This window comes from Callithrix jacchus, chromosome 6 (genome assembly GCF_049354715.1).
Source record: "Callithrix jacchus isolate 240 chromosome 6, calJac240_pri, whole genome shotgun sequence".
Lineage (NCBI taxonomy): Eukaryota > Metazoa > Chordata > Mammalia > Primates > Cebidae > Callithrix > Callithrix jacchus.
In genome coordinates this window covers 25407041-25432403 of record NC_133507.1, presented here as the reverse complement: position 1 = coordinate 25432403, position 25363 = coordinate 25407041, and the positions used below count along the sequence as shown (strand labels likewise).

The following is a 25363-nucleotide window of genomic DNA, read 5'->3' as shown; positions in this document are numbered from 1 at the left end:
AATCAGGTTCTTCATCAGTCAATCCTCCAGAGAAGAATGCAGGCTGAACAACATTCTGACCGCAGCTTTGTGAGACTCTAAGGAGAAGATGCAGCTAAGCCATGTCTGCTTTCCTAACCCACGGAAACTGTGATGTGTAATGTTTGAAGGTGCTAAGTGTGTTGTAATCTGTAATATGCAGTAACAGAAAACTAACACAAAGGGATAAACACAAATTCTGGGTAGGGGTGACTTTGGGAGTAGGTCTGAAATATTTCACCTATTTTTTTAAGCAGTTGGAATTAGGTTTTATGGTGCTCTGATTACTGAAATAAGAAGCCATTTGCACTGTCAATTTATTGTGTCATTCCTGCTTAAGACATGAGACATATAAGCAACTTATTTCAACCTGCAGCAAAGATACACTATGCAGAGATAAATTGGGTTGTTCATGGAATTTGTAATGCCAAATAAACCAATGTTTCACTAAATAACAATTTCTTACTCATTTACTTTCACAAAAAAAGTAAACATTGACACTTTACCCTTACTGAGAAACAGCAAACTATCAATTATGTCCAAGCCAAGATAATCAGAGATGAGTTTTTATACATGTATCACATTCAGACTCCCATAAAATATAACCCTAGGCACACCAGGTGTTGTGCCCCTTCTTGCTATAATAGAACATGTCATAGCTTAATAAAGACTGCTGAACTGCCACACGGCACTGCACTCTCCAAGGATTAAGCTGCTAAAACTGATGGAAAAAGCATTGAAGGCAAAGAAAAAGTGATGGCAGAGACTTTCTTCAACTGCTATCTCCTTTTCTCTCACTTGTAGCCAAGTACCACAGCTTCCCTGGTTTATCTACAGATAGGCTGCTTCCTGCACGGAAAGGAGCATGTGCTTTTCTGCTCCTGATGATGCTCCACAGTGTCAGCTGACAGTTTCCTATCTTACTCCTTTGTGCTGATCCGGACTGGCTACCTGGACCTCTGGCACCATCTTCATCCCAGGACCTCTATGATTTAATTATGATATAATTACGATGTATATATCTTGCTTACTTCCAAAAATGTTCTGAGACATCTCTATTCTGTGATCTATTTTGCCCCGTGGCTCAGGCATTTTTAGATGCTGCCTGCTCACCTGCTTACAGACTCCCCTGACCAGTCTCAGGGTCTGTGTGCCATGTAACTTCTGCCCATCACCTGTTCACTGCCCACACCTTTGGCTTGAGCCAGCTAGTTTTTTGAACTTCCCATTTCTCAAAGATCAGCCATTGCCCTGGCTCCAGCATGACATCTTCTCTTAGCAGTGCTTTTCTCTAGCCACAGGTGATTCTTGCCTTGAAAAGAAAAGCCTCATAATTAAATAAGGCCTGAAACTGGTTCACATACTGAATTGGTTTCCTAAGTGCTACTAATTGAGACTTAATGACAAATGTTATCAAAGCAACACCAAAGGAGATACAAAGAGTCACTCAAGGGTGCCTCGCCAGAGACAAAGGAAGTCTACCAATAAGATCATCACCAGTCCCAGCCAAATGTGAAAAGGTATCAGACCCTTGAGAAACAATATACAAATGTTTTACTTCCAATTCTTACCCTTCGTAAAAACTCTAGAGGACTGTATTTGGGCCCCAAGACAAAAATTTTCTTTCCTCTTCGAGCCACACCACTGAACACTCGAGCAAATGCAATAAAAGACTCTTGGTTGTTTTCTTCCTGGGGCACGGGTTTAGGGGTCATACTTTCCACCTGTTGCTCGTCACCTGTCAGAAACAAAAAGATAATTAGTGCCAAGAATGTCCTCTTTAATTCAAGAACTGCCAGGAAACACAAAAGGAAGACTGAATATGATGTGTGGCCCAGTTTCAGGAGAAAGAAAACAAAAAAAAAAAAAACCCCCACCAAGAATGAAAAGAACATTGATAAAAACTATGATTAAAGCTTAAAAATCTCAAGAACTGAAGGATGAGTGTCCCAAGTTAATCAAAAAGGCAAACACTTTGCAACAGAGTCTGCTCAGGAAGGCTATACCTCTTGGCTCATCTCCTTTTGGACATGTTTCAAGGGCACTCCCATCTTGGGTGGGCTCCAAGGGTGCCTGTCCCTGCGCTGCTGCAAGCTTCTCTGCATGCCTTTGTCTTGCACGCTCACGTCTCTGAGCAATTTCTTCTTGAGTGAGAGGCCTACAGGATATCGCAAATATGTTATCATCTGGCAACATCAAGCATCTCTCAGTTTATTCAAGTAGGGAAAAAGCAAGTATTGATATGGCAGGATAAGTTGAAGATTGGTCCCAGCTCCATTCCAGGCAGTTTTCTACAAGTCCTCTCCCTATCTGTAGCTATAGGAGAGGGTCTATCAGCCTCTAATAATGCTGTGTCCCAACTATTCTGAGCTTATGAACTGACGTGCAACAGCCCAAGCCCCCAAATGGAGCAACGTACAATAGTATGGAACCTTTCTCAGATACCTATATTCCTCCTGGAATAGGCAAAGAACAAGAAGAAGGAAGGGAAAGAGTGACAGATATCAGGGCTTGGAACAGCCCTGGCAGGGAAACAAGCAGAAGGCCTCAATAACTGGGGTTCAAGATGAAGGGTTCAAGGTCAGGAAGAGTACTGCAATTCATCAGGACTAGAAGGTTGAACTGAAATGATCAGCCACTGTGTTAGATCCAAGAAGTACCATCACAGAAAGGGAGTATGTGGGTGTGTATGTGTGGTTTTCTCTGAGGGTGAGAATGATAGGAGGTAGGTGAGGTAATTACCCTCATGTCTGTCAGGACACAGAGAAGGTATTTAGAGTTTTAATACTAAAAAGGTCTTGGCAAAAGGGGAGCATTAAGTCAAATACAAATGGGCATCCTGTTTGGGAGTTTGGGTTTGAAAGGTAGAAACTAGGCAGGTAGACTGTTCCTAGGACTTGGATCCCTTCCCATGCAGGAGTCCTTATGAACCTACCTGCATGCTCAACCCCAACACATGAACAAGACCAATCCATGTCCTAAGGCTGGTAGAATAACAGCATCTTTAGCCTTATATTCCGGGACTGAGCATCAAAGCACTCAGGCTAATCCTCTGGTTCCAACTTTATGCTCCAGCTCTGGAAGCTGAACAACTCTTCCTTGTCCCAACACTTTGTGTCTCTCTCCTGTGACATTAAGATTCCTGCTTTCTTCCCCAATATCAGACCTCAAACATAACTGATAACCTTCATCTCCACCTTGCCATGCCATATTCCCCTTCTCTCTCCCTAAGCACTAGAAGCCATGCAAGTAGTCATTCTGCATAGGTACTGCCTACTTGCCTTCCAAATGGCCACATACCCTGGGCTCCTGATGCAAAGTGGGCAACTCCTTCTACCTTTCTATTTCACGTAAGCTAACCTGGAAAGTGACTGCTTAAATCACTGACTGTCCACTGCTATACTCTTCAGATATCTGCCTGCTAGACAAGACTTCTCTAGTCCTAGTGTCCACTACACACTAGTTCTGCCTTCCTTAGCACCTGTCACTCAAAATCGATGAGTTCAATTCCAAGAGTAGGCCTTTCTGCTCAGACCCACTCTGCTGCAGGTCACTGGGCTGTGCAATAGAACACAAAAACATGAGAAACAATCCTTGAGCCTGGCTTGGTCAGGTGTCTCATTAGGAAATCAAAACTGAAGGCACTAGAAGGCCACATTACCACTCTAAGACATAAGCTCCTCGTTACAGGAAGCTCTAAATGTCAGAACTTTCAAACAGAGAATGGACTCTGCTTCCTCACAATTTCTAGTCATGGTTGCAGTTTGTCCTCTGGAGCAACATCTTAACAAACCTGCTTCCCTCCCCTTTCCTTTCCTTTGAATCACCTGCGTTCATGCCTTCCCCCATCCCTTCTTTCCCCTAGGCTGAGGACTCTAGTTGTTCCTTCAACCAATCCATAGACAACTTTCCTTGTTTCTAGACTTTTGCTAAAAACTCATAGGAATATCTGTAAAGGGTGACTTAAAATATAAATGCAGAACACATTTTTATTGTTAGTGTAGGAGGAAAAAATACCAAAGGTATTTGCTAGCATCTAAAGAGAAACGGTCTCTTCCAACGGGTTTATCACGACAATCCAGAGACTGTGTTAATCACTTCACATATATTATAGCACACAACTGATCACAACAATTAAATAAAATAGATATCATATTCCTATTTTACATATAAGAAAAACGAGACTTTGAAAACTTAAGTAAACTGACTCGAAGTCACACAGATATTAAATGGAGGAGCCATAATTCAACTCCAGATTTGTGTGGCTCTAAACTCTATGCTTATTATCACCATGTTGTGTCTTTCCTTCAGAAATAAAATCATCATGTGAAGTAAATGTGGTTTCATTATAGTTTGAGTGAGAAAATAAGTGTATTTGTTCCCCTTGCAGATTAAATCCGCCTCCGCCTAAGTCATGAAGTGACCTGGAATAATCAGCATGTACAGTCATTAAGTAAGCATCAACTGTATAAATGCTTGCTGTCTATTTATGTATCTAACCATCCATCCAGTTAACAACTACTGTGCGCCATGCACTGTTGTGGGCACTAGGAATGACGTTAAGAGGAACAAAGCAGATAGTAATCAGCAAGGATGTGTAAAAAGTACCCATTGTGTATCCAGTATTTGTTGAGAACAAGGAGAAATTTAATTAGAAGAAAATGGGCCCCACTAGTAAGGAAACAGCTGTGAGAGGTAAGTTATTTACGCCAAGTTAAACTAACCATGGAGGTTACTTCCTGAAGGGACAATAGTCACTAATATTGAGATGAAGGAGACCAGAGGTGAGAATGTTGACTGAAGAGCCAAATGTCAGACTAGAAGGCGAATTTGAAGGGGCAAAGAAAAGAGGCAAAAACATAAGAACAAAGGAGAAAGGCCTGTAACATCCCACACTTCATTTACAACCAAAGCGGCACTGCAGAGCAGTGAGTAAAGGTCAGCGTCTTCGGTAAGTCAGGGGAAAATTTTTTTAAGCTTTGTGGGTGCCTAATCCCATTTCCTGCCTTACTTTTCTCCCTGGCACATATCACTAATACACTGTACTCTATACTAAAAGGAAAATAATATTCTGCTATTCCTGGCTTGTATGCCTAATACACTATAGATGGAAATGCTATCAAACCAATTTCCAATGGTACGTTTCCCCGAATTTTAAAAACAATAAAACCTAAATTAAAAAAAAATCAGCTAGAAGATGGAAAAGAACAAAGTAATGATGATGATCTCCAGGAATACCTGAAAACACTGTATTATTACATAACAACTGTTGAAACTGATATACTGGTTAAATAAAAAATGACAAAAAAATCAGTAAACAACTTCATGGAATAGTATGAACTGCACTTCCAGAAATACACTAAAATCAGAAAAGCATATGATGAGTTATTAAGAAAACTGGCCGAGATCGTGCCATTGCATTCCAGCCTGGGTAACAAGAGCAAAACTCCGTCTCAAAAAAAAAAAAAAAGAAAAAAAAGAAAAATGTTCACAAAAAATGTAATCAAAAGTGGAGGCATAATAATACTATTATTCATCAGTAAGAAAATGAAGGATGAGTAGAGGCAGGAATTTTAAATGACATAAATACATATATTTGACATCTTTTTTTTTTTTTTTTTTTTTTTTTGAGATGGAGTTTCGCTCTTGTTACCCAGACTGGAGTGCAATGGCACGATCTCGGCTCACTGCAACCTCCGCCTCCTGGGTTCAAGCAATTCTCCTGCCTCAGCCTCCTGAGTAGCTGGGACTACAGGCATGCGCCACCATGCCCAGCTAACTTTTTTGTATTTTTAGTAGAGACAGAGTTTCACCTTGTTGACCAGGATGGTATCGATCTCTTGACCTCGTGATCCACCGGCCTCAGCCTCCCAAAGTACTGGGATTACAGGCTTGAGCCACCGCGCCTGGCCTGAAATCTTAATAGTAAGTTTCCAATTCTCTGATGTTCTCTGAAATGATTCTACTGGAATCTCTCAGATACTCCCAACAGCCAAAAAAACATCCTATCTCCTAAAACTGTTACTACAAGAAACTGTTACTACATGTAGCACTGAAATACTATCTGGGAGTAGCCTCGATACAAAATTAGACATTCATTCCTTCCATTATTCACTCATTTACTCACTCATCTAGCCACTCATTCACCCATTCACTAACCTGTTCATTCCCTCATTCGGATATGCACTCATTCACTCTTCATTTACTTATTCATCTATTCTTTATCTTCAGGGCAAAAATTAGTGAATACTCCCATGTCCAAATCACTAGGGAAGTACTAAAAACAATACATAACCTTTCTCCTGAAGGACAAACAGAATTTTATCAGAAGAAAAGAAGCCTTCTTAGATGGAGGAACAGCACAAGCAAAGATATGACACTTGTTCAGACACGAGTATATTAGAGAAACTAGTATATTAGAGAAACAGAAATAAAAATCTAGTCAAAACATGGTTAGGGGTCAGGTCACGCTGGGTCTGAAATGCCACTAAGACAGGTCAAGTTTCTTTCGAAGGCTGATGATCTGACCTTTAGTCACTCACATATCATTTTCGTGACTTCTGCTATATCTGCATATTATTTAAGACATACATAAATGGACATTTTTACTCAATAAAATTTTTAAATCTCATTACTGTAAAAGCTTTATCACTTCACACAGGCAATACACATGAAAATAAATATGACAACTAATTAAATTAAAACTTGTTTCCCTAAGTACCACTGAAATAATTGCCAACACTTCACACTTGAATCAAAACTGCTCAAGGCAGTGAAAATCATTAAGGGATTTTCAGCAAGAAACTTACATCTTCATAGCTGAATCTTATAAAGATCACTCTAAAGGAAGAATGCCAAGTGAATTGGTGGAACTGGTGGAACTAAAGATGGGGCAGGAGAACCAGCTGGGAGGTTGCTGCAACAATATCCACAAGAGAACAGAATCTAACTAGTGGGGGAAGCAGCAGAGACAGAAGGAGGGGAACACACATGAAAAACAGAAAATGTAGAAGAGATAGACTCCTTAAGACTCTGCAACGTAAGAAAGATTCCTCTCCCACACCCACCACACCATACACACATAATACACACAGAGAAGCAGAAATACTCATACATTCATAATCTCTACTGAGGTAGACAGAATTAGATGAGACAAGGCAGGCTGAGATTAGAACTCGCCTGACATGTTCAATCAAACTGAACTGTTGCTACTACTATTAACACTACTCTTCAAACTTACATCAGTTCAATTCAATATCCCAGAGCTGATTTCAACAGCTTTCTCTTACAGAGGTATCACAAAAGGACACATTTCTGTACAAATTGTGTGCTACTCCGGGGATAGGCTGGATGTGAATTCTGGGTTGAGGAGGAAAAGCATTATCTGTGCCCCCCTCACCCACACCCCAACTACATCCCTCCAAACATAGACCATATTCCTAGCCCAGCCCAACTTTCCCCTTTCCCTTACCTTGGCTTATTCTGAGGGAGGGCCTTAGCATCAACTGCAAACATTTTGGAAACAAATATAATAACTGGAGCAGTGTCCTCACTTCCACATTTCATAAAAGCTAAACAAATAGGAAGTAAAATGTCACTATTTTTTCCCATTATTTAAAAAAACAGATTTTTCTAGAAAACAAAATGTTTAGATCATGGCATCATCTAAATACATAAGAAGTTCATAACTTTTTCCAACTATGATAAAGATTTTAATTAGAAAAGTATAAGACTGCTAGGAAAGAATAGCAGAGCAAAAGCAAACAGAGTTGGCAGAAATAAGAAAAGAAAAGCAGCAAATTTGACTAAGTGAGGGATCTTCTATGAAAGCTAAAGCTATGCAAAGAGGTTAACCACCTACTATAAGCACTAATACATTTTCACTGTATAAAGTACAGAAAAGATATAATTAAGGAATGTTACCAAAAGCCAAACAATCAACAAGGTAGCTTGTTAACAAAATACATACAAATCAATAGCTTTTCCAATCCTCCACAATAACAAGTTAGAAAATAAATGTATAAAAATACTGTATTACTATATTAACAAATGCTCAGAAATAAATTAAGATTCAATACTATGAAGATACCAATTCTCCCTAAATACATAAATTTTAACACAATTTCATATTAACATATGAGCATTTTCTTTTAACTTATATTGGAGGTATAAAACCATTGGTTAATGAATGTTTTTTAAAACAACTCCATCACCTCATGTTAAAATAATTTGTACACAAAGAATTCAACAGTAAAATTTAAATAAGAAAAAAGAAAACCACAGGAAGTAAGAATCAAACATGTATCAGAAGTTTTCCCAGCAGAAGCTTTGACATGCCCTGACATATCTTAAGAGGATCACTCTGTCTGCAATACTGAGAAAACACTAACAGGAATCAAGCTCAGAAGCAGGGATACTAGTTTTCTTTTCTTCTCTCTCTTTTTTTTTGGAGATGGAGTCTCACTCTGTGCCAGGCTGGAATGCAGTGATGTGATCTCAGCTCACTGCAACCTCTGCCTCCCAGGTTCAAGCGATTCTCCTGCCTCAGCCTCCAGAGTAGCTGGAACTACAGGAGCATGCCACTACACCCAGCTAATTTTTGTATTTTTAGTAGAGACGGGGTTTCACCACGTTGGCCAGGATGGTCTTGATCTCTTGACCTCGTGATCCACCTGCCTTAGCCTCCTAAAGTGCTGGGATTATAGGCATGAGCCATCCTCCCTTGATGGGATCCTTGTTAAACGATTAAAATAACCAGGTGAGAGATGGTTGTTGCTTGGCCCAGGGAGGCAGAAGTAAAAACGTTGGGAAGTAGTTGAATTCTGTATTTCAAAGGAAGAATAGACAGGATTTGCTGTTAGTGTTTTCTCAATGTTGCAGACAGAGTGATCCTCTTAAGATATGTCAGGCCATGTCAAAGCTTCTGCTGGGAAAACTTCTAATACATGTTTGATTCTTACTTCCTGTGGATGTAGGAGTGTGAGATAAATATAAGGGCCACAGATGACTCCAAGGGTTTTGGACTGGGTAAACGAAAAGATGGAGGTGCCCCTAACTGAGACGGGAATGACTAGGTGAGCAGGCTTGGGGATAAAATACCCAGTTTGGGATACATTAAGTTGAGATGCTTCTTAGACAGCAGAGTGGAGAGGGAGTTCTGGAGTCCAGAAAACAGATATGCTCTGGAGACACAACTGTGGAAATTATGAGTATGTAGTTGTCATTTAAAGTCTTGAGATTGGATGAGATTATTAAAAGAGTGACTGCAGGTAAAATAGATGAGAGTCAAAGACTTGAACCTTGCTTAGGGCACCTCAACATTAAAAAGCCACGGAGATGGGGAGGAATCACAAAAAGAGATTATTAAGGATAAGCAGCCAGGCAGACAGAAGAAAAGCAGAAGCAAGGGAATGGAAGCAGTGGAAGCCTAGAAGTCAAGGGAAGAAAGTGTTTCGAGGAGGAGGAGTGATCGACTGCGTCAAATGCTAGTGACAGATCTAGTGGTGTGAAGACTGAAAACTGGCCATTAGATTTAACAAAGCGAAAGTCAACCGTGATGCCAAGAACAACAGTGTAATGGTTTGGGGGCAGAGTTACAAAAGCAACAGAACTGGAAGAAAAGAATTAGAGACAAGAAAATACACAGGGACAAATTTCACGGAGCCTACAAAGCCCCAGAATGGGAGTTTCTTTTCTCATGAGGAGCATGTGTACAGGAAGTCGCTGGTCTCTCACCCTCTGGCTGAACAAAATGGCTGTGATAAGAAAACCTTTGGGTGGCGGGTGGGAAGCAAAACTGGTGAAATGATCATTTGTGAAATTGTTCATTTGTAGAAGTGGACATTTGGCAAATTGGCCATTTAGCAAACCGGCATTCCGCAAATTGGTCTAGAGCTGCCTGGATGGAGAACAGTCAATGACATGGTATATTCCAACAGGTCCATCTTTCCTCACCTGCTTTCAGTGCTTGAGTTTCTGGTGGAAGAGAGTCAAATGTTTGCGATCCTATGCACATCAGTCTCTCCACTCTCTCAGCCGTGATATCAAGGGGACTAGGAAGTTTCTGACACACCATAGCTGAAGTCTGTTGTTAAGGACTCAAAACCTTGAGCCAGTGCCTCCCACCAAGGCAAAGATTCACTCTATGCACTGAATATTGAGGTAACTAAGTGTGTCTATACAGAAAATGCCTGTGCTATAAGGAAACACTGCTTTATGCATCACATCTCAAAACATGCATACAGTTTCGGGGAATTCACAAACTTCTTAAAGCTCAGAAATTATCCTCACGACAGATCCTTTAACACTGAAGCGCATGGAACAAATGAAAACAGAGCTTAGCAGGTTGGCTACCGGTGATCTTGAAATGAAAGTTACCTAACACAAACATCTAAATCATCTAGCTATATTTAAATCTTAGTGCAAACATTTTTATTATTACAGATTACTAAAGAAACACAAAAAGAACTAAGAGTTCACTATTAGTAATGTTAACACAAATTAGTATTAGTGTATTAATCATTAAAGTATTTAATACAGTTTCATGGTAGAAAACGAAATAAGCACAGAAGACTTATTTTGGATTGAATGTTATTTCCAGAAAATTTCCTGGTTGCCATAATACATTGCTTTTTCTTGCTTTATCAAAACTACTTCTCTAGAAACCATTAAAATAAAGGATACCAAGAACAGCATGGGAGATGGGTAGCCACTGACTGCAAATGGCATTGATCTGAACTTTAGGGTCTGAATGGCGTGCCTCCCGGGCTCCAATTTTTAATCCTAAAGAAGTCACTATTTTATCAATTTTTTCTTTGTCCCTATAGTGAACACAAGATTGGAGGGGGGAAAAGTCATATGCAGATATAAACAGGCAGTGAGGAAAAGGAACCCAACATTATTTGGCATATTTTTACCCTAATGTGTTACTTTTTCAAAAAAAGCTAAAAATAATTGAAGGGAATCCTGCCACAGAAGAGGCCTCCTCAACCTCTACTCTTACATGTTCAAGTGAATTCTTCTTTAAGACTTCCCAGGAAGCACTTCTCCATAATCTCCTCAGACAAGTGATACCAAGTGGTAAAGCAGTCTCACAAATAAGTGCTAAAAAGTCATTATTCCATCTCAGGAATAACTTAGAAAGTAAATTTACTATAGCAAACTGGTACCAGACGAGTTATTTCCCAAGTTCCCCATTAATGATCCTAGTATCAAGCACCTTTTGTTGTTTAATAACCATTTTTTAAACCTGGGTTTGCATAAACAAAGGCCCAATGTTTCTCTCCATCCTTTTCTCTCTTCCCCTCAGCACTCTGTAAGATATTGCTGTCCTGTCCCTCCAACACTGCCCTTTAGCAGGGTTACATAGACTTCTTTAAATTACTTCCAAGTCCTGCAATCAACTCATTTGGAGAAGCTCTGTTCACTTTCTCAGTCCATCTCAGCTTTCTGAAGTATGACTCATCAAACTGGAAAGTCAGACAAATTATGCTGCCTAAAGTTGCCTAAAAGTAAACAACGTTGTAAGAGCCTTACTTTTTCAAGACAGCATCATACAAACTCCATATATTTTCCAGGATCAACTGTACAAATAAAGGTTTCTTTCCTTTGGCCTGTACAAAAGAATATATGGGCGTAAGTTCCTGAACATTTAATAGGCATTTATATATTATTCCTTCTTGACATGCTTTTATTATCAATATGTTTCATTTCTACTTAAAAATATTTATTCAAAAATAAAGTAGATGAAAGTAATTATAAGATGTACTAAACAGTCAATAGTCCACAATCAATAATAATCCACTGTTCTTTCCTCTGGGAACCAGAGACTTTACAAGTGATATGACCATTTGTGGGTCATATTACCATCGCTGTCACCAAAGAAATACACATGGCACCCAAGCAAGTAGCTAAAACTTCACTCTGCACTGCAGGCTCTTTCCATGGACTTCAGTCTAAAATTATGTTATAGGAAACAAAGTATTCTTAAACTTATTTCTAAAAGTGCATAAGGATAGGAAAAATTTGAAAACCCCAAAAAACCCATCATTTCTCTTACCAAACTAGGCAAAAAGTTAATAGCAGGAGTACCTTGAGGTGTATACTCTTCCATATACATGAGATGGGAGATATTAATAAATTGATACCTCCTGTCTGAAGAACCACTGGCAACAGCATTAAGAAATTAAAAGTCATTGGCTTAGAATGCTCAGTTTAAAAAAAAGTCATCATGAAGGCATAAAATTTATGCACAAAGATGTCTATCATAACTCTACTTACCATATCAAAATATTTGAAAAAAAAGATGCCCAATCTTAAGAGAATGATTACATAAATTATAGTGCTCTCACAAAATAAAATAACAGGGTGCTTATTGAATTATTTCATATAATCATCATAACTATCCTGTAAGTGCTATTATCTCAATTTTACAGATAAAATAACTGGGATAAAAGTCACAGAGCCAATATGTGGTGGAGCCAAGATTCAAACACACAAGGCACCTCTCAAGGCACGCTCTTTCCACTTAGCTATAGTCATTCCCTTTTAAATATATTGTTTATAAAAAAAGCTTTTAATGGCAAGGGAAGATGTTCATGATATGACGAAAGCAAAAAGGCAGCTCCACTGTATAAACAGCATAATCTCAACTGAGGGATGTATATATCCATGTAAAAAGAATGAAAGAAATTACAGCCATCTACTAGCAGTGCTGGCTTCTGATTTTTTTGTTTGCTGTGGCTTTATACTTGTGAGTACTTTCTAAAAAGCAATGTATATGATTTTCAATGAGATTAATTTATGAAATCCTGGTTTTTACATTAAAAAAATAAAGCTCCAAGAAAAATATCATTAGAGGGCATATGACAGCACTCCTACACCATTTCTATCTATAGAAGGGGTTTCAGGGAGCACCCACCTCTCCCCATCTACTCTGCACAATGACCAGAGTGTGGTGAGATAAGGCCTCAGCTGAGACTAGAAGTACAGTGTGAACCATACAGGGACGTCTAGAAGAGACATCTCTTTATGGTGACAGAGACAAACAAGTACATGGCACAAAATGTATGTTTTCAGGTGCCCAAGATCTAAGATTTTTGGTTTTCTGGAAAAAAAAGAAAAGAAAAAGCAGCTCTTTGCTCACTCTACTTAAAAGAGTTAAGAACAGTATATGAACAATACCTATATATAAGACTCGTAAGCCTTTCCCAATTATATACAGTAAAAAATCCCTTATGAACTCACCTGTATAAATTAAAGCTGAATCACATTTATTAAAGATATTACAGTATAGGTTTTCACAGGGTAAGAATAATCAAAAGGGACATATACCACATTACCTGATCACCCTTCATAATCTTTTTAGCCTTCATGTTTATATAGTAATCTCCCCACAAGGTTTTCAAAAGAACTTCCTTTTTGATGCCAATTTTTTGACTGTAGATTCTGGCAAAGTGCTCAATTCTGAAAGAAGACCAAATGTTCATGTTACTAATAACAACGATTAACATAGCTAACATTTGAACATTTCTGTGACAGGTACTGTTCAGACTTCTTTACACATGTATTACTAAACTTAATCCACTATCCTACAAAGTTCCCCCATTTTATAGAAAAGGGTAACGAAGTACAGAGATATCACACAGGGAAGATGTGAGGTGGGGATTTAAATCCAAGCGGTCTGGCTCCAACGCCTAGGCTCAGGTCTACACTAACGTGAATTGCAATATAGCTTTCTTTCTTAATTTTACACATGTAAAACAAGATAAAACCAGGGCCAAGAAAATGCAAGCTCCAGCTGCCCATCACAACTATGCAATAAACTATACAACTTTATTTCAGCTACTAACTCCTGTGACTATTGCTCACAAAGGAAAGAAACTCTTCAGCCATAACCTGCCAAAACAAGTTTTTTATTATCCCAGATTAAAGGTAAACATACACACACTGACTTAACTCGCATCAGCCCACAGAGAAACCAGTTACCACCATGGTCTTCAGGCACAAGAGGACAACTATACATAGCATCTGCATTGTCTGGATAAAGGACCTAAGAAATACCTTTTCTTTAGAGAACAATACAGTTTAAGGTTTGAGATGAGAATTTTCAAAGAACCAGCATCTTAATAGATGACTGCTCAGGGAAAAAAAAAAAAAAGAAAAAGGATATCCCGTTTTTTCCCACACCATAAGGAAAGCCCAACCTAATGCAATCAGAGAAGAAAAGGAAATAAAAAGTATACTGATTAGAAAAGAAGAAATAAAACTATCTTTGTTCACTGGCGACTCTTGAATCACTCCTCCACAAATGAAGGCAAGGTGGAAGGCGGATATCCACTAGCAGAATTCCTATGCCTCAAAAAGAAAGCAGGCTCTGCCTTGCTGCCTTCTCTGTGGATCCCTAGAGTCAGGCCTCCCTGACTTCCTGTGTTTCAGCACACTGAGAACAGCCCACAGAGCCTTACTTCCAGATGTTAAGTCAGGACACTTATCTCTGTGGCTTTTCATTTATCAGCACCAGTTTTGCAAGGCAGGCTTCAACTTGCCATGCAGATTTGCGAATCCAACTGGGAACCTACAGGCAGGTCCAAGGATCTACACATGGAAGGAGATAACAGGAGACAGCCACTGTGGACTGACATTATTGCTAGTTTTACTGTCATTAATTAGTTACAATTTTTAAACACTGACAATTTCTAGCACTTCTCTATTCTTGGATTCTGTTTTAATTCTACAGAGTAACTACAAACAAGATTCTAAGAGACCTGCAGAGAGATTTATAGTCCAACACTTCTGATCTATTTGTCGCCTATGTTCCTGAATGACAAATCAGTCAAGTATGAAACTAGTAAGCCACACACCCTTTTTTTTTTTTTTTAAATTTTTTATTGGATTTTAGGTTTTGGGGTACATGAGCAGAGCATGCAAGACAGTTGCGTAGGTACGCACATGGCAGTGTGCTTTGCTTTGCTTCTCCCCTTCACCCACATTTGGCATTTCTCCCCAGGCTATCCCTCCCCACCTCCCCCTCCCACTGGCCCTCCCCTTTTCCCCCCAATAGACCCCAGTGTTTAGTACTCCCCTTTTACCCTCCAAGCTACCCAGTGGATTAATGTTAACTACAGAATTCTAAGACACAGTTACATAAAGACACATAAAACAAAGGGCTTTTCGTTGTCTCTTCTCTCCTGTCCCTTTTCTATAAGGCTGAAGACTCAGTTCGATGTATCTAAAACAAGAACTTAAGATTCTTGCTGCTCCCCATCCAACTCAATGTGTTTCTGCTTTCAGAGTAGACTCTCCCAGGTTAACATCAATTAACAGGATAGATTTAGGCAGAAGTCCTAGGTTCTGCCCCTAGTCACACATCTTAATCCTTTCCCACTGCAGAGAGTTTAGAGAACCATCTTTCAAATTCTGAAATGTGCTCATTTCCCACCTTTTGTGGCACATGCAGCTGTCAACTTTGCCTATTCACTGACATTTTAGAGGAAAATTGGAAGGAAAAAGTCTCTGGTGCTTTCATTTCCACCACTACTTTTCCATAAATTAACATATCAACTTGTTGAGAACAGACACTAGCCAATCTCTGAATCTGACCTTGTCTAATATAGAAGAACATTCATTTATTGGCTGATACTATCTAAAAATGTCAAAAGTAAGGGCTATATAAATTACTTATTCTATCCATTCAACTTTCTCCCCATTACTTTTTCTTCCACAATGAACTTCTCCCAATTTGTGTGATTTACACTAAAATTAGCATAAAACATTAAATTACTTATGAAAATCACTGTAAGAAAAGGACAAGCCTCCCACCTTGTGGCTTACTAGCAGAATGATCACAAATCAGGAAATCATCAGGTCTGACCCTATTATATGACTGAATGAATGAATCACTGTGAATGAACCTAAAGAAAGTCTTGAAATCATCTTAGCCCAATATTCCTTTTTCAGATAAGTAAACTGAGGCCTAGAAAGGTGATAATGACAAGCCATCAACCATGTACAAAAAGTACAAACTCTTAGCAGGTTCACAATTTCTATTTTTATCATATACGATTTGCCTCAATTTATTTAAGTCTGGTATGACCTTTCAGGCATCAAAATGGACTAAGGTATCTATAATTTATTACAAACAGAAAATTATGGTATTATATTACACTGCCCAAGAAAGTCAAAGGGAAATTGGAGAACAAGTTTATGTAAAAAGGAAAATATATTTTTAAAAAATGAAGCCAGAGATTTGTTAGGTTACTCCCAAGCCTTCCATTCTGGTCAACTCCTGATCCTTCTTTCTTTCCATTTCTAAGTCATACTGATACATATTTCACGAAGAGATTCTGTTTTCTCCTAGTGCATTGTTTCTGGATCTATGATCCCTGCAAATTACATGCAATATCAAGCCCACAACTAAAGTTATTATTTTTCCAAACCACAGGCATTTTCTCAAAGTAATAATCTTTTATCTACATTTGGATTTTTTGATTCCACAAGTCAGAAACTGTTACAGTTAAAAAATGTGATCAATGACCTAGCGCATTCTGAAATCCAGTATCACTGTCATATGGCCTCAGCAACAAGAAGAAATAAGGATCTTCAGGGCCCACAGGGAAGACACCAGAGAAGTAGCATGTCAAGAAAACACAAGCTTCAGGGCCAGGCAGACTTTAACCTTAATATCAGCTCTACCTCTTAGTAGCTGAGTGATGTTGAATAAAACTTACTCAATGTTCTTAAGACTTATGTAATAAACAATAATATCTATTTCAAAGGAGTGTTGTCAGAATTTGGTAAAATAACTTAAAGTGACCAACTCAACATCTAGCATATGTACATCCTCATTAAAGCTAGACTAACTTTTGCTACTGCTGGTATAAAAGTTGATATAAATATATTTGTTCATCTATGTATAAATAACTTCAAGAAATAAACAAATGACAGGAAATTAACTGAGCTAAGGAATAAAGTGGGATCCTTTTGTGGTACACATTTGAATTCACTCAAGAATAAAGTTAAAGTTAAAAATGAATTGTATATAAAATCTACAAAGAAATACAAGACTGGCTCAATATTCAACAATATCAGTTAATGTAATATACCATAATAACAAGCTAAACAAGAAAAATCATACAAATAGATTTATCAATACAGAAAAGGTATGTGACAAAACTGGACACATTCATAATAATGACTTTCAGAAAAAAAGAATATTAGGGGACTTCCTCAACTTGATAAAGGACATCTAAAAACAGCCTGCAGCCCTAACATTATTTCTAATGGTGAAAGACTTAATGCTTTCCTTCTAAGATCAAAAACAAGGAAGGACATCCACTCTCATCACGGTCAGTCAAATAGTGCTAGAAATTCGAGCCAGTGCAATCAGCAAAGGAGAAAACAGCATGCAGATAGAAAAGAAAAAAAAAATCCAAACAATTCCTATTTGCAGACATGACTGTCTTGTAGCAAATTCCAAAATATCTACTAAGAACTCCAAGTAAGTTCAGCAAGGTGACAATATACAAGATCAACATACAAAACCAATTTTATTTCTATATATTAGATGAATGTGTGAACAGTAACATTAAAAATATTCATAATCATTCAGAAAAATTAAAAATTAAGTGTAAATCTAGCTAAACATGTACAGCATTTATATGCTGAAAACTATAAAATGCTTATAAAAGAATTAAAAGAAATTTTAAATTAAATGGAGAGGCATAGTGTTAATGGAATGGAAAAGATTCAACATAGCAAAGTTGTCAAAATTCTCCCCAAATTAATAGGTTTACCAAGCAATTTCCATCAAAAGCCTAGCAAGACGTTTTTGTAGATATAGGTAAGATTATCATAAAATTTACATGAAAAGGCAAAGGCCTAGAACAGCAAAAATAATTTTGAAAAAAAAATAACGCAGACAGAAATAGTCTACCTGATTTCAAGACTTATTATGTAGCCACACTAATCAAAATGATGTGGTATTGTTGGAAAGACAGACACACAGATTACTGGAACAGAACAAAACACTCAGAAACAGACCCACAAAAGTATGCCCAGCTGATTTTGACAAAGGCACAAAAGCCATTCAACGGAGAAGAGAGAACCTTTTCAAGGTTCCGGAGTAAATGGAAATCCATAGGCCCTCTCTACCCACAACAGAAAACCTCAACCCAAGCCTCACACTTTATACAAACATAACTCAGAGTGGCCCATGGACTTAAATGCAAAAAGTAAAACTAAAACTTTTAGAAAAAAAATGAGAGACAATCTTTAGGATCTGGGACTAAGCAAAGAGTTCTTCAACTTGACTCTAAAATCAAGATCCATAAAAAGAAAAAATGATCAAGGGAACTTCAGCCAAATTAAAAACTTTGCTCACTTTTATGGCTGGGCGCTGTGGCTCACACCTGTAATACCAGCACTTTGGGAGGCTGAGGCGGGAGGATCACCTGAGGTCAGGAGTTCAAGAGCAGCCTGGCCAACGTGGTGAAACCCCGTCTATACTGAAAAACAAAACAAAACAAAACTGACAAAAATTAGCCAGGTGTGGTGGTGTACACCTGTAGTCCCAGCTATTCAGGAGGCTGAGGCAGGAGAATTGCTTGAACCAGGGAGGTGGAGGTTGCAGTGAGCAAAGACTACATCATTGCCCTCCAGTCTGGGCAACAGGCTGAGACTCTGTCTCCAAAAAAAAGCAACAAAAACAAACAAAAACTTTGCTCACTTTGAAAGACACTGTTAGAGAATATAAAGCCAAACTGTAGACTGGGAGAAAATACTTGCAAAGCATATATGAGACAAAGGACTAGTGTTTACAATAGAAAAACACTCTCAAGAGCATTAAAAAAAAAACACAATAAGAAAATGGGAAAGGATGTGAAAAGACATTTCACCCAAGAGGACTGCAGATGACAAATCAACACATGAAAAGATGTCCAAAGTAAACAGTTGTTAGAAAAATGCAAATTAAAGCCTCAATAACATATTAGTAGGCGCCCAACAGAATTGCTAAAATGAAAATAGTGACAACACCAAATGTGAAAATTTGGAGAAACTGGATCACTCATGCATGCACTGCTGGTGAGAATATAAAATGATATAGTCCCTCTGGAAAATAGTTTGGTAGTTTCTTTAAAAACTAAACATCCAATTGCCATATCAACTGCACTCCTAGTAACCCAGAGAAATGAAAACTTATGCTCACACAAAAACCTACGCATGAAAGTTCATAGCAGCTTTACTCATAATGGCCCAAAAGTGGAAAAATAAAAACAACAACAAAAAAAACAGATGTCCTTTAAGGGCTGAATGTTTAAAATGGAGTGAATCCACACCATGGAATACCAATATGCAATAGAAAGAAACTAACTACAGTATTAATGCGTGTAATCACTTGGATAAGTCTCTAGAGAATCATGCTAAGTGGGAAAAAAATCCAAAATCTGCTACATATTTTTTGGTTCCATTTCTGTGTTTTGTTTTGATTCCACTTCTCTAACACCCTTGAAATGACAAATTTGGAGATAAAATAAATGGTTGTCAGGGGTTTAAAAAGGGTTTGAGGGTGGGAAGGAAGTAGCTGTGGCAATATAAGGGCAACGTGAGGGAGCCTTGTGGTGCTGGAAATGCTCTGTATATTGAAGGTAAATGGCAAAGTCCTGGTTGAGGTACTGTACTACAGTTCTACAAGATGTCATCATGGATAGGCGGCAGATACTGGGTAAGGGGCACCAGAGTACTCTCTGTATCACCTCTTACAACTGTAGGTGAATCTATAATTATCTCAAAATAAAAAGTTTCACTAAAAAAAATTTAACTGTATATAAAATCCACAAAGAGATTTAATCAGATTCAAACAGACTTACCCAAAGCCCCATCCATCTATTGCACTGGTAAACACCACATTTCCCTGTTCTGGAGAGAAGTAAAGGTGAGAATCATCTGTGTCCTCCAAGCCAGTGCTCCAGTCATATACTTGCTTTCCTTGTTCAGAATTTGGATTCACTTGGGATTCAGTCTCTTTCTCTGCTCTTTCTTCTAGGACTTTAGAAGTAAAAAGAGTTCCTGTGAGTGCATTAATCTAGGAGAGATGGTGAAACGACAGAGTGTCATTCAGATGTTTAGCATGCTCGTGGCAGGAAAAACACTGTTTAACCTGTGTTAGGGCTAGAATCATCAGTTTGGGTTCATTAACCACACACGGATGGAGGTGACATTTATAATCATTGAATAACTTACATGTATCCATTCTTCCAAAATTCAGCGTAACTGAATTATAAGGCTTTTGGAAGGTCATTTTGTGATTATTATCAATTTAATGTAAATGTTAATGTGTCATATCCTTAATTTGTTTTTCAGTACTGAGGCCTAGTATCACAAAGTACTCATGATTTCCAACCCCCACAATCCTAGTTTGTAATCTCAGTCCACCATCTTGCCCATTTCTCAGGTCAGTTGTCTGAAATGTTCACTACTGTCTTCAGGCCCTCTTCCCAATTCCTAATCCTCAACTACTTTCACTCCCCAATAGGCAGTCATCTTATGTCCTACCTCAGAAACATAATGGAACCTATTACTCAGATTTCCTTTGAGTACCCCACATTCCAATCTATAAGCTCATTTAGTTCTGCAAATACCACGGACCTTTCTCCTGCCAATGCAGGGTAGAAGTTATTTTACCTGTTCCTATTTTTACAGGGAATGATACCATCCATCGTTCTTTTTAACTGTTCTACTTTTATTATTTCCTGCCTTTAGCAAATAAATATACTCTAGTTGCTCTCATCAATGGCTTTCCACTGCTTGTGGAAGAAATTTCAAATTCCTATGCATGGCATAAAAGATTCACCACCATCTAAACCCTATATCCTTTTTCCCATCTCTTGTCACTGTTTAACGTGATCTAATTCTTCACCTCTAAGACAACTTGCAGTTCCTTAAACGAAACACTATATTGTGCCTTTTCTTGCCTTTATGACTTTACAGATCATATTTCTTCTGTTTTGACTGTCTTTTTCCTGTCTACCTGGCAAACACCTACTTTCCTTCTACCTCAAGGCTTCCATTGCAGAACTTCTCTTGACCCAGACTGGGTTAGATGGCCCTCATCTATGCTGTCATATCACACCCAGGGCTTATCTCATTGTTCTCCAAATAGCTTTGTTTGTCTCCCCTACTATACTGTGAGCTCCTTGAAAACAGGGATTCTGACATGTCCATCTTATATTCACAATGTCTAGTGTACAATGGACATTTGATAACTCATTTATTCAACATCTATCTATGAAATATTTGCTGAATAAATAAATGAATGAATGCTTGGGTAAAATTTCCTTTAAAGACAGGTAATAAAGTCCTAATATTGCCTCACTTTGGAACCACGATACAAAGTTTTAAATGAGAGAGCCTATTGTCCAAGCTTTGTATCATGGGTGCTTCCAAGAGATGGAAGGGACTACTGAGAACATCCTTATTCTGTTGCCTCTGTTGTAGAATAACACCAACATGCAAGAATCTGAAATGGAAAAGTTAACTTTTCTGTACCAATACCTCATGCCTAGCTCAGTAACTTCCTTACAACTCTTCTTCGAGCCTAAATTTTTTAAATATTAAAAATATTTAAAGAAATACCTGTCCTAAAATATTCTTGAGGTGAGAATAGGCCTCTTGTGGGGTGAATTTCAGTTCCACTATCAAGCGATCTATCTTATTAATCACTAAAACTGGACGGATGTTTTCAAGCCAAGCTTGTCGCAGAACGGCCTGTGTCTGATAAAAATAGAAAAAAAATGTTAAACTCATGATTTGAAATAATTAAAGCACATCAGAAAATCTTAATTAACAACCAACCCATTACCACACTCCTTTATCACACTCTAGACTGTGCCAGTCAGACAAAGGTATTCACTAGGCATTCACAAAGTATGTACACAGCACAGTACCAAAGAACAATAGATAAGAAATCATCACTGCCTTTATGCAATTGACAGTTTAAGAAGGATAAATAATGCTGGGTGTAGTGGCTCACGCCTATATCTCAGCACTCTGAGGCTGAAGCAGGCAGATCGCTTGAGGCCAGGAGTTCAAGACTAGCCTGGCCAACATGGTAAAACTCCGTCTCTACTAAAAATTCAAAACTTAGCCAGGTATGGTGGCACATGCTACTCCAGAGGTTGAGGCATGAGAATCACTGGAACCCAGGAGGAGGAGGTTGCAACAAGCCACTGCACTCCAGCCTGGGCGACAGAGCAAGACTCTGTCTCAAAACAAACAAAATAAAACAAAACAAAAACAAAGTATGCTGAGTTAAAGTCATCATCTCTAAGATCCCTTCAGAACTCTGGTGACTTAACTCCATCACAGACTGGAACGTTACTAAATGTGAAATATAAAACCAATGTTCTTATCAGTGAAATACCTAAAGTCGGTCAGTTCCTCCTCTTTCCTCACCTTTGACATTTTAAATATTTCTTATTGCAACCCATTACCTGAGGACAGACTCCTTCCACGGCATCTACCACAATGATGCACCCATCACAAATGCGAACGGCGGTTGATACTTCTGAGGAAAAGTCCACATGTCCCGGAGAGTCTATCAGATTAATCAGGTACTCCTCATTACCTAAAATAAAATTTGTAAACACACATTTTCAGTTGTGCAGGCATACAACGCTCTTCCTCAGGCACTCTAGAATAAGTGGAAAGCTTCTAAGATAAAACTGAACAAAGGGAGTCAAAAGCTCAATCAAGAGCTACCATTTTAATTTTTCCCACTGATGGGACTACTGATCCAAATAGCATATGTATAAAACGTTAAAGGACTTCACTATTCTAATAGTTACCACTGAAGAGCTCAGTGGGAGCCAGCCACTGTGCTACTCACTTTTAATGCGCTTATCACACATTATTGAATCCTCACAGTATCCCTATGAGATACATATTACATATTACTTTACAGATTAGTAAAAGGAGAACAGTAATATGTATCTTATAGGGATATTGTTAAGGATTCAATAATATGTGATAAGCACGTTAATCACTGAAAGAAATTGATCAATGCCCAAGGGCCTAACAGTAAAAGCTATTCAAAGGGCCAACAAGCAGTTGGCCAAGTTCTTTCCTACAATTTATCAAAGAGCAGTGTATGAATCTGACAGGATTTAGACTCAATTCCACAAAAACTTAAGGAAGTTATTATGTGCCAACCAGTGTGCTATATGCTTTCCCATTACCATCTCCTCCCAACCAGTGTGCTATGTGCTCTCCCATTACCATCTCCTCCTTCAATAGTCTCAACAAATGTATTCAACTTATAATAGGATGATGACACATCCTGAGTTGTCTGGTCTCAGCACTGAAATTCCCAAATCCCATCAGAGCCCTTCGTCATAGGCAAACAAGAAAAAAAAAAAAATCATCCTAGGTCATGGAGAGATATCATTAAACATTAACTTAGTATACCATGCAGAACATTAATAGTACTTCAGAATTCTATATTCATTCCCCCATTATTGACAAATTTGCTATAATTCTCTTTTAGAGGCAGAATAACTATATGAATGCTCAAACATATACTTTACTTTTGCTCCTCCCCTTAACTCAGTGTTTATCAACTTGAATGTGCTCAAGAATTACTATAAAGTTGAGTATCCTTTATCTGAAATCCAAAATGCTCCAAGGAGCATTTCCATTATGTGCCATGTTAGTATTTGAAGGATTTCAAATTTTGGAGCATCTCAGATTTTGGATTTTCAGATTTGGGATGCTCAACCTACAATTTATGGGCCATTTAAAGAATTTTCCCCCAATATAATTTTAATGACTTTGCTTGTACCCTAGGTGATACTGATAAACCTCCACCACAGCAATAACCACAAAAACATCTGTGGACTGCCTATTTACACCTGGCATTGTTCTAAGCATGTTGAAGAAATTATCTGAGATCACACAACTCAAAATGATAGAAGTTCAAACCCATTTAACTCCAAAGACCATACCTCTAACCACTACACTCAGATAGCAGTAACTTTCACCTCACATGCCAAGATTCCACCACTAATGAATTCCTAAAACACTGGCTGAAGCACTCCCAAGCGTACTGTAGACTGTGCTAGTCAGACAAAGGTCTTCACTAGGCATTCACAAAGTATGTATACAGCACAGTAGCAAAGAGCTACAGACAAGAAATCATCACTGCCTTTATGCGGATAAAGGATAAGGCCGAGCGCAGTGGCTCACGCTTGTATCTTAGCACTCTGGGAGGCTGAGGGAGGTGGACCACTTGAGGCCAGAAGTTCAAACTAGCCCAGCCAACACGGTGAAACCCCATCTCCACTAAAGATGGGGCTCAGTGGGAAAGACTGCTATCAGTTAGCAACAGGCTGCCTTCTTCAGTACCATTCCTCCTGGTCTTTTCATGCAAACTGCTTTATGATGAGCCATTGCTCTGGCTGAAACCACCAGAGAAGGCTCCAACCAGAGAAGATCATGGAGATGTCCAAAGAAACTCCAAGAAGTCAAATAACCAGAGCCCTGGAGCAATGGTCCACTATATCTCAATTGAGCCTTGCACTGTCAGATCTCACACCAGTTCTTCCAGCCAACATTTTCAATAAGTACCATGGTCTCAACCAAGTAAACCAGAGAAAATAAAAGCATATCTATCAGTGGTCTAGGGTCCTATCATAAAAAATTAAAGCTGTGAGATTCTTAAAATCACTCAGCATTTTCTTAGCCTAAGCCTTTATTTCATAGAAAAATAGGCTAATGCCCTCAAAAGGTAGGAGACTGAACCAAGGTCCAAAAAGAAGCAAGCCAGAAATATGCCTGGAATCTTAGTCACTTCTAGGGTCTTAGATTCCTTCATCCTTTGCAACTGGGGACTTGCCTGTTCATTTGGCTAAACTCCAAACTCTAGAGTGGGAAAACTTCAAGCACTTTCCCACCCTCTGTGATACTACTTGGACCTGATACAGAAGTTTCAGACACTGGGTCTCCTGTCAAGTTCTTTACAGAGTCTAAAAATGCACTTGTACAGAAATTTCAGGCTTCCTATACAACAGTGATCTTATCTTTCATTGGAGTTACAGATCTTTTAGGGAATACTCAGAAAAATGAATACCTACCTACCTATCTATGCTCCTCTAATTACACATCCATTTCCAGATTCTTGGAAATTCATTCAGGAAAGGTACGTTCAGATCTAAAGAGGAACTGAAAGCTAGTGATACACCAAGTGCTTCCACCTGAAAATCTACATCCTAAAATATAAGTGTCTGATCAAATAATAGAGCTGAGAAATACAGCTGGCCTTGGAGCTCACATCCCACGCACGTATTAAAGGTTC

The 25363-nt window shown here is 38.5% G+C and overlaps 1 protein-coding gene across 2 annotated transcripts in view; it reads right to left on the bottom strand.

Annotated features, from left to right (window-relative positions):
• EFL1 (elongation factor like GTPase 1) overlaps window positions 1-25363 on the bottom strand; it is a 122273-nt gene that overhangs the window by 81399 nt on the left and 15511 nt on the right. For both annotated transcript variants that reach the window (XR_013518774.1, XM_002749186.7), the window contains exons 5-14: window positions 22506-22639; window positions 21649-21786; window positions 19884-20098; window positions 13359-13482; window positions 11554-11630; window positions 10702-10838; window positions 9973-10095; window positions 7490-7589; window positions 2025-2176; window positions 1590-1756 (exon numbers count right to left, since the gene is read on the bottom strand). Coding sequence is in view for 1 of the 2 variants with exons in the window: in XM_002749186.7 (XP_002749232.4) it covers window positions 1590-1756; window positions 2025-2176; window positions 7490-7589; window positions 9973-10095; window positions 10702-10838; window positions 11554-11630; window positions 13359-13482; window positions 19884-20098; window positions 21649-21786; window positions 22506-22639 (1367 nt within the window). In the remaining variant the exon portion in view is untranslated. The remainder of the gene's footprint in view (window positions 1-1589; window positions 1757-2024; window positions 2177-7489; window positions 7590-9972; window positions 10096-10701; window positions 10839-11553; window positions 11631-13358; window positions 13483-19883; window positions 20099-21648; window positions 21787-22505; window positions 22640-25363) is intronic.